The sequence below is a fragment of the Paralichthys olivaceus genome, chromosome 12 (assembly GCF_024713975.1).
Source record: "Paralichthys olivaceus isolate ysfri-2021 chromosome 12, ASM2471397v2, whole genome shotgun sequence".
Taxonomy (NCBI): Eukaryota; Metazoa; Chordata; class Actinopteri; order Pleuronectiformes; family Paralichthyidae; genus Paralichthys; species Paralichthys olivaceus.
The window spans coordinates 23,280,258-23,289,919 of NC_091104.1; the positions used below are offsets into that span (position 1 = coordinate 23,280,258).

General features: G+C 41.6%; 1 protein-coding gene across 3 annotated transcripts in view; it reads left to right on the forward strand.

Moving 5' to 3' along the window:
• kiaa1109 (KIAA1109 ortholog) overlaps positions 1-9,371 on the forward strand; it is an 81,856-nt gene extending 72,485 nt beyond the window's left edge. For all 3 annotated transcript variants that reach the window (XM_069535137.1, XM_069535138.1, XM_069535136.1), the window contains 9 exons: positions 373-530; positions 1,655-1,844; positions 2,501-2,718; positions 3,102-3,353; positions 3,548-3,751; positions 4,281-4,475; positions 5,679-5,813; positions 7,305-7,482; positions 8,143-9,371. In XM_069535137.1, the coding sequence (XP_069391238.1) occupies positions 373-530; positions 1,655-1,844; positions 2,501-2,718; positions 3,102-3,353; positions 3,548-3,751; positions 4,281-4,475; positions 5,679-5,813; positions 7,305-7,482; positions 8,143-8,359 (1,747 nt within the window). In that variant the 3' untranslated portion in view covers positions 8,360-9,371. The remainder of the gene's footprint in view (positions 1-372; positions 531-1,654; positions 1,845-2,500; positions 2,719-3,101; positions 3,354-3,547; positions 3,752-4,280; positions 4,476-5,678; positions 5,814-7,304; positions 7,483-8,142) is intronic.
• The last annotated feature ends 291 nt before the right edge of the window (positions 9,372-9,662 follow it).

Below are 9,662 nucleotides of genomic sequence, written 5' to 3' on the forward strand. Positions count from 1 at the left end.
TCATTAATAACTGGACCACACACACAAACCTCCTGCCTGTCCAGCTCTAATTGCATCATGTGTCCCTCTGACATGAAAACCTTTATGATTCAGAAGAGGTGAACCAAACCAAGTTTTACCATTAAGTATAGTCTAATCATGATATATTGAATTTGACACAGTAAGATAATGAGAAAATGGCGTGCAGTCATACAGACATTCATATAATGACTTAATGATTTGTCAGTAAGAGCCAGCTCCTGAGGTCGACTTCTCTTTTCCTTTTCAGTTATGTGTTTATTCCCGGGCAAGTCATTCATGTTTCATAGAGAGCCCCTCTGCATTATTCAGCAGCGTTTCAGGATGTGCTCACTGCTGTGTTTGCTCCCGCAGCTGGACCACCAGTGGGCTGAAGAGTCAGGGCCGACTGTCTGTCGGCAGTAACAGGGACCGAGAGATCAGCATGTCTGTCGGCCTTGGCCGCTCCAAGCTCGACTCCAAGGGCGGGGTGGTGGGTGGCAACATAGACGTGAACACCCTGGAGATGGTCTGTGAGTAAACAAAGCATCAACTTTTCAGACATCTGCTGTTTTTCTGCAACTCATTAGTGACTCTTGATCTCCAGAGAGCATAAACTGTAGGATGGGGTCGAACCAGAGTTTAGTGCTGAGCTCTTACATAGCACTTGGAGCAGAATAGTAATAAAATATAGATGTAAACACTTCCACACTTTACTCTCACTTTCTACGCTAACATATTGCATGCAGTTCTAAAATAAGCTAATATAAGGCATATTTATATGTTGCACACATTTGTAAATTTGAATATATTTCAAGTGGTTTCTTCTGACATATGCATATGAGCATTTATTTGACCAGATTTCTCTTTCTGCAGCTTTGCATCAGATACTGCTCATTCATTCAAATGTGTTTTATGTAGCAGACAGCACTCTGTGGACTGTCACTGCTTTGTGAAGCAAAAACTTAATGAATATGAAATATTTCAATTTTTGCCCATGAGTAAGACAAGTGAGCCATAACTGCACAGTTAGGTTTATAAAATTAAGATAAATGAAGCAAAACGACTCAATTAAACAACAATTAACATATTTAAAATTGGCCTTTTTTTATAAGAGAGACGGGGAAAAAAATTCTTACTGATTTTATGATGCAACCTCCAGTTTATAAAACAGAAAAAAGTGTTTTCTTTTTTTAATGTTTTTCAATTTCATTTCAATTTAGTACCATAACAACAGTTTGCAGACATTTAGTGTCATTTCAATGTGACATTAATTATGTCTTTAAAAGAAATCTGTATAGTGGTAGCAAAAGAACGTTTTAATGTCCCTTTTTAACATGTAACTGTTTAGTTGATTTGAAGCATGATCCTCAAGCACTGGACATCTTGTGATTGCTTGCCAGCGCCATTACCACTTTGAAAAATGGTACACAGCTGTAAGGCAATCGGTCTGAAATGCAGCCTCCGAAGGATTAAGATTAGGACTAAATAAATTGGCTACAACAAACAAGACCATGCTCTGGTCCTAAAAATAGATTTGGAATAAAACCCTATTAACTTTTGTCTCAGTATTTTCCTCATCGAGTTTGATTTTCATTTTAATGTACAAGCAGCAACTCAGTGCTACAGTGCTAAATAGTGACCTTCTGTTTTCTAGCCCACATTTCTGAACACCCAAACCAACAGCCCAGCCATAAGATCCAGATCACCATGGGCTCGACGGAGGCCCGGGTGGACTATATGGGCTCCAGCATTCTGATGGGAGTGTTCAGTAATGCTGATCTGCAGCTGCAGGACGAGTGGAAGGTCAACCTGTGCTCTGTTGACACCAGCCTATCAGAGAAAAGGTATGAGCGATGGAGCGATGCCTGCGAAACTTGTTCAGGCAGTCAACTCTAACTGCGCTGCTCCAATCATGTGACATACCGCACTCTCTACAATCATCTATAATACACCCACCTAGGTGGTCTATTTAAGCAAAGAAAATTTCCCATCACTCTCTTTGCTTGCCCCGCTCCTTCGTCAGTATTGCTGACAGTTGCTTCAGCCCCTCCACCACCCAGCATCCACCTGTAGGCTCCAACGGTTAAGTATTTGGAGTGATTAAGTTGGAGCCTAGATGCCAAACACAAACCTGTTGTACTGTAAATAAATAAATAAATGTTTTCACGTGAAGTAGAAGTTAAAGTTTTACCATCGGAAAGAAGATACAATATCTGCTGATGTCGGCATATGGTCAGAATTACATAACTAAGGAGTAAAAAAAAAAAACCCATAACATCAGAGAATGGACAGATTTGATGTGGACATCTGCAATCATACAATTCGGAATGTTTCACACATTATATTTGGACCAAATTATTTACGGTCATTCATGCTGCAGTTTTGTTTAATCCACATAATATTTCTAGCTGCTTAATTTGCCTCCCTCTGTTTCCTGCAGTTTTAATCGTGCACTCATTCATCTGTTTCCCTCCCCATCTTCTCTCTCTGCTCCTTCCAGTGAGATCTTTGTCCATGGAGACTTGCAGTGGGACATTTTCCAGGTGATCATTTCACGCTCCACGACACCGGACCTCATCAAGATCGGCATGAAGCTGCAGGAGTTTTTCACTCAGCAGTTCGACACCAGCAAGCGAGCCCTCTCCACCTGGGGCCCTGGGCCCTACCTGCCCCCCAAAACCCCCGTCATCAACATAGAGAAAGGAGCTGCTGAGCTCTGTAAGCCTGCCTTCTTCTTCTATACTGCTGTGTGAAATATTTAATGCAGACTCTGGCATAATAAGATATGCGCAGCAAGTGTCTGAGGCAGTCCTGCTGCTTGTAGGAAGCAAAATGATTTGAAATTCTAATAAGCTTCATCTGTATACCACTTTTCCAAACAGTTGACAAGATTGTACAACAACTAAAAGTAATCAAACATGCTCCTGAGATAATTAAACGCAAAGCAGCACAGATTAAAAAAAGATAGGAGGTTATATGAGGATAAAAACTCTATAATACATAAAATCTGATCTTGTTAGTTCCAGCAAGATGCCTTATTATTCCAGTCAGAGGCCCTTTGTCTTCTCATTTTGCCTCTTCTCATTGTCTTTGTTACACAGACATGGACGCGGCCCATCACCGCCACTGGCCCGGGGTGCTGAAGGTAATCGCGGGCTGCCACATCTCCCTCTTCCAGATGCCTCTGCCCGAGGACGCAGTGCAGCTGGGCGGTTCAATGAGCCTCCACGGCAATCACATGACCCTGGCCTGCTTCCACGGGCCCAACTTCCGCTCCAAGTCTTGGGCTCTGTTCCACCTGGAAGAGCCCAACATCGCCTTCTGGACTGAGGCTCAGAAGATCTGGGAGGACGGTGAGGATGAATTGTTTATTCCAGGGACTTAACATCTTCTGAGCGGTACTAATCAGACTTGATAATCCGTTGAAGAAATAGCCACTGAATAAACAAGATAGAGAAAATCATCATTAGTTTCTGTTGTAATTGGAAGAGTAGATTTATTTTTTAATCTGTTTTTAATGTCTAACATTTGTTTTCCACTTGTCCAGGCTCCAAAGATGTTTCGACTTACATCGTTCAAACACTGGATTTCCATCTTGGTCACAACACTATGGTCACAAAACCATGTGGTGCACTCGAGAGCCCGATGGCCACCATAACCAAAATTACCCGACGGCGGCATGAAAACCCTCCACATGGTGTCGCTACTGTCAAAGAATGGTTCAACTACGTTACTGCCATGAGGAGCGAAGGTAACAATTATTATTTCAATTTACCTTTAAATCAGTGTTACCACATTGCATCCTAATGTCATCACACACAGGGATACACAATATTTAGTTCAATACTCCTGCCGAAGTATACTTGTCTTTGTTCACTAATGACTGAGTTAATATTGAACTTGCATGTGTTTCTCTATATATACACCATTTCATATAGCCTATTTTTATATGAAAACTGATCAATGAAAACTGATTAATATAATGATGCAGATTTACTGCAGGGCTGTTGTATTCGATTGCATTAGTTTGTTAGATGTAGTTAATAAACTGACAGCTTGGTGTAAAAGGTTGGATTCAGTATCTCAGAATTTTCTCCTCTTCAGACAGCTCTGACAAAAAGCTTTTTTTAGTTTTTTCCTAAGAGCGTCTCTCTTTCTTCCTCGCAGCCGCCTGTTATCTCAAATGTAAAATAGGTGCAGATAGTATTTAACGAAGCGGAGGAGTGCGAACATGACCTTAAACTCTAAAGACGTTTCACGTGTCTTATCTCTCGCTTCAGAGCTGAACTTGCTCAGGAACGCGGAAGCCAACAACCAAGAGAGCGGAGTGGCTGCCAAAAGCTCCAGTCTGCTGAGCAGCTTCCGCAGCTCCTCCAGCTACAACCACGAGACAGAGACGATATTTGCGCTGCCCAGAATGCAGCTGGACTTCAAGTCCATCCACGTACAAGATCCAGAGGAGCCTTCTCTATCAGGTACTGTAACAGGACAGCAAGGCAATAACCAGTCTGCTGAAGAGTCTTCAACTAAATCACTTTATCGTGTTAGTCACCAAACATAGTGGAAATGTCTGTCTGTAACTAACGTGGAGTTACGGATTCTCGGGAATAACCGTTGATGTTTGAAAACAAACACACCCCTCCCTTCGCTGCTCCTTCAGAAGCGCCGCCCCCCACATTCATGCACCCGCATTGCTAAGACCAACCACTGATCTCAACTAATTGGAATTAACCACCACTGACATCAGCATTATCTGTAGTCAAAATCTGATTTTTACTCAAACTACACGTTCAACAACCAGAATCAGCTGCAAGGTGAGTGGGTGTCAATCACAGTCAGAGGCAGTCAATTGCTGGCATTAGTGACTGCCCCCTCGAAGGAACTTGTGTACTGGTGTGTGTGTGTGGTCTCTGTGGCCTCCAGCGCTGTGTGGCAGCAGCTCCCAGTGGTCTCTCCACCAATGATATGCCTCACCGATGTTCACGCAGTATGTTTTGATCGAAATTGTTTTAAGAAATAGGATTTGCTTACTGTCAGCGTAAACTATTCATGGCCATGGAGATAGCTGCCGTCCCCTTCTGCCCCTGAGCATGAGCCAATCAGCAACACATAACCTTGTTGCTGTTTGGTTAGAACAGTGTTCTGGTGTTCAGGTTTTCCAGCTTTCTTTGTTTCCCAAATACAGAACCAGAGATGTGTATTTAAACCAGCACACACACAGAACATATATAGCTACCAGAGATATAAGCAGAATTTGTCAGGATCACATTAAAATCGCAAAATGTTGTTGTATTTATTTAAAGAAAGAAAGTTTTCTTAAAACATGGTCTGTAGTTAAACATCAAGTGTTTTTAAACCACATACTTCAGAAACAGGGTCTTGAATACTTATTGTGTAAATTGTCATTTCAAAGCTTATATTCAAATCATGTCCGATAGACAGCCTGGGGCATGTTCAGCCAGTTGGTAATGAAGGCTCCTTGTTGACTCTGAAATCGAAACTCTTTAAATTAAGGAAGCAACTTTAAACACAAAGTTTATTTACGATTTTTATTTTCTTCTAATTTTTTTCTCTCATTTTGCAGTTCAGATTTAAAAGAAAGACATTCAAAGCAAAATTTGCTCATTAAAAGAAGAGATGACTAGTTTCTGCTCCTGATGTTTTGTTTTTTTATCCAGACTCCAACAGCAAACCCAAGGTGGAGTGCAGCGTTGTGACAGAATTCACAGACCACATCTGCGTCACCATGGACGCCGAGCTCATCATGTTCCTGCATGACCTGGTGTCAGCCTACCTGAAGGAGAAGGAGAAAGGTTTGTGTCTTTACCGAAATCTTTCATTTACTCAGTTATTTCCAGCTGTGCTCTGGGACACATTCATGGGTCACCTGCGACAGGTGTGGCAGTGAAAAAGATATTATTCCAAAATGACAGCTCCAAACATCGTCCTGCTCATCAAGAACATGACTCATTACACCGTCCGAAGGAAAATATAAATAACATGGAGCACATCTGTCTGTCTCTGGACCTGCAGAGCTTCTCCTGTGCTCTTGGAAACATTAGAGCAGCATGAAAAGTAGGCAGCTGAGTGTTATTTTCACACACAGTGGGGAGATCAAGGAGCCCGACGTGCGCAGCATTTTAATGGGTTTCCTTTTGTCACAAAGGAACAAATTACCACCCTTTATGCCAGTGTCCATGCATTCTTCATGACAATTAAAATAGAGCTACTACTTTGTGCTGTTGATGGTGTGAGGAGACAGAAAAGAGGCGACCGCTGAAAATGTTTGTGTTTGATTTATTTCTGATCAATGAAATCAGGCAGATGGAGATTTGAATGTTAATAGAGTTAAAAGGTCTTTGCCAACCAAGTTCATATTTTTCATGTGTTTTTTTTTTCCCTTCATCCAGTTAAAACATCATACACTGACGCAGTTGAAACCTATTTCAGGATGTCAGTGGTCCAGTTTGCTGCATTACCATAACTAAGGCCACATATTAAAAAGAAGAAAACACATTTCTGTAAATAGTATTAGTATAGTAGTAATAGTAATAGTATAGTTGTTGCTTGAACAGCTCAAGCAACAACTTTGGCACATGTGAAAACCACAGCAAATCAAACACGTTCTGAATCTTTCATGTGGACAAAAGTTTCTGATCCTGTGCGTAAACTTGATTGACACAATGCGAGGTATTTATTTTATAACAATGGTGTGCAAAGACTTTGAGTCCAAACCTTTAGGGTGCTTTCAGGGATATTAATGAATACCCATTGTGATTTACCTCTGCATGTTGTTGAATGTATTTGTCTTGTTAAAATAAAAACCTGACACCAGAGTCCTGCACCGAGCCCGACCCATTACACACTATCATCTCCAAGTAAAATCCAGATCCACTCGGAACCGTAAACATACGACCTGTGACCCGACCTGTCACCTGTGAACCACATGGTGGAGGAGTTGTGTTCTTGCAAAAGCTTCAGTGGAAAGTAGCAGCACCTCCTGTCACTGTGCTCGAGCTAGTTCAGTGTTGGCACTGGCAGTTGTTTGATGGAAGTGTAGTGGTGATGTCATTGGCTTTTACAAGAAAAGTAATTCTTGTGGCTAACGAGGTTTCATATGAGCTGCTTTAGATGTTTAACATTCTGTAATTCATTTTTTGATTTCTACAGTTCTCGTATGCTACATTTATTTAATTTTTACCCATCACGCAATTGTCCTCACTGTGGGAACCCGACCCAGTGCAGGGCTCTACATGAGGGTAGTGGAGTGTTTGATGCGACAGTCTTATCGTTTGTTTTCTCAGCGCTTTTTACCCCACGGATGTTTGCGGCTCGGCCGGGCCAAAAGAGCCCAACAGCCCTGCACGACGAAAGCTCAAGCTCCGGAGACAAGGACAAGGAAAAGGACGACGGCATTAACTACACCACCGTGGACTGGAGGGAGTTCATGTGCAACACGTGGCACCTGGAGCCGACTCTCAGGTCAGCGTCACTCCACCGCACAGCAGAAATGTTTGGTGTTTTCTCAAGAGGCCCACGCCCTTTCATATGACGGAATCAGATTTAGTCAGAGCATTCATTCATAACAAACAAAGGAGACAAGCCAAAATTTATAATGACACACGGAGCAAACGTGCAAATCCAGATAAACAAGGCTGTTATGGATCATTATATATGGGTAATAGGTTTAGAGAGAAAGAAAGCAAGTGTCGAGATGATTTTGTTACATTTTCTGGGTCTCTCTCTCCCTTGATATATATGACCATGCATATATATTTATTATGCAGAGCATGTTATAGCAGCAATATCATATTTTTAATCAATCGGGGCACCCTTCATCAAGATGCATGAACATGTGAACCTGCATCTTATGTTCCAACTGATTGAGATTTTAATACTGATTAGTTGATGGCAATGCACTTCTTTTTTTTATTAGCCATTGTTTTATATGTTATCAACAAAAATATATCCCGAAATTCAAGAGTAAAAAGTACTTAAGTATTCTTGAGTATTTGTGTTTGGCTACAGTGAGTGGGAACATATGGACAGATAATTTGAAATAATCCTCTTATTAACATCTGCTGTTTTTTAACATCCTGACTTAACTGAACATCTCCTCTGTCTCTCTCTCTCTCTCTCCAGGCTCATCTCCTGGACGGGACGTAAGATCGACCCGGTGGGTGTGGACTACATCCTGCAGAAACTCGGCTTCCACCACGCCAGGACCACCATCCCCAAGTGGCTGCAGAGGGGTGTGATGGACCCGCTGGACAAGGTGCTGTCGGTGCTCATTAAGAAGCTGGGCACGGCTCTGCAGGATGAGAAGGAGAAGAAAGGCCGCGACAAAGAGGAGCACTGAGGACGGCTCGGTGTAACCACTGTAATCAAAGCTGTGCAAACTCTTCATCCTCTACAGGTAACAAACACTGGATTACTGTACGACAGTGGTGACCACTGAACAACGAACAAACATGCCCGGTCTAGCTGCTGAACCCTGTGAATTTCTGCATAGTTGTTTACTGTGGTGCCACTAGCAGCTCCAACTGAAGCACTTTTCAGCGGTTATTCTCTGTATATTTTGAACAAAGTAGCAGATGTTAGTATTATTTGACTGCTTTAATGGTAAAACCCTGCCTCTTTTACCTGTTGTAAATGACCTTACTGAAATCGCTTGAAAGTTTATTTTAAAGCTTACCGATATTTCATGAGAAATGATTTCTTAAACCATTGCCTTTTCTTTGTTTCCCATGGAACACATGGTAGATAAGCTTTATGTATTTTTAGTTTTGCAAAAGTTAAAGTTCCAGTGTGTTGGATTTAGGGGGATCTATCAGCAGAAATGTAATATCATTTTCATAATTATATTTTCAGTAGTGCTTTTAATATCTCAGAACAAACACTTTATATCTACAGCGACTCCTGTGTCTCTTCAGGTGCCTAGAAGAGACAAAGCAAACACTGGCTCCATCAGTTCTCCTGCACGCCAGGAAGGGTATTTAGCTGCTTGCAATATAAAACTTCTACACTAGATGTCACTAAATCTCCCACACACTGGTCCTTTAAGACCGGAAGAACAGTTCAGTGACAGTGTTCTTGATTTATATTTTATTTTATTTTTTGAGGTGAACAAATGAATAGGGGGAGGTTTGAGATATTGACGATGACATGAACTTGTAATTATGATTTGAACAATGATTCTTTTATTTATGGGTCTGTGAATTGCAAAGTCTATAACATGTCGCTTGGTGTGTCAAGCATATTTTTGTCTCTTTTTTTTTTTAAATCCATACAGTAGAACCAGTGTATATAAATGAATTTCTTAAATGTGTTGATTTCCTAACTTAATAAAAATATTGCCATTCAATTTTAAAGAGATTTAATCTGTGATTCTGTGATGTTCAGTTGTAACTCAAGTGTTTACAGTGATGTAAAACATCTGTTAATGGGCCACTCTACCTTACTTTCTGCGGTCAGTGTCCACTGTGAGCTGCGTACTTGTGGTCACACGTGCGTGCCCACGGTTGCATTCATACCTAAATGAGTGTTGGCGTCGGTCTGCCGCTCCACAGGTGCCTGATCCCACATTCCATTCTAGGTAGATACTGTATTGTACCTGCTGCATGTGCAGTCGACGCAGACGTCTGCACAGGGGTCCCTGCGTA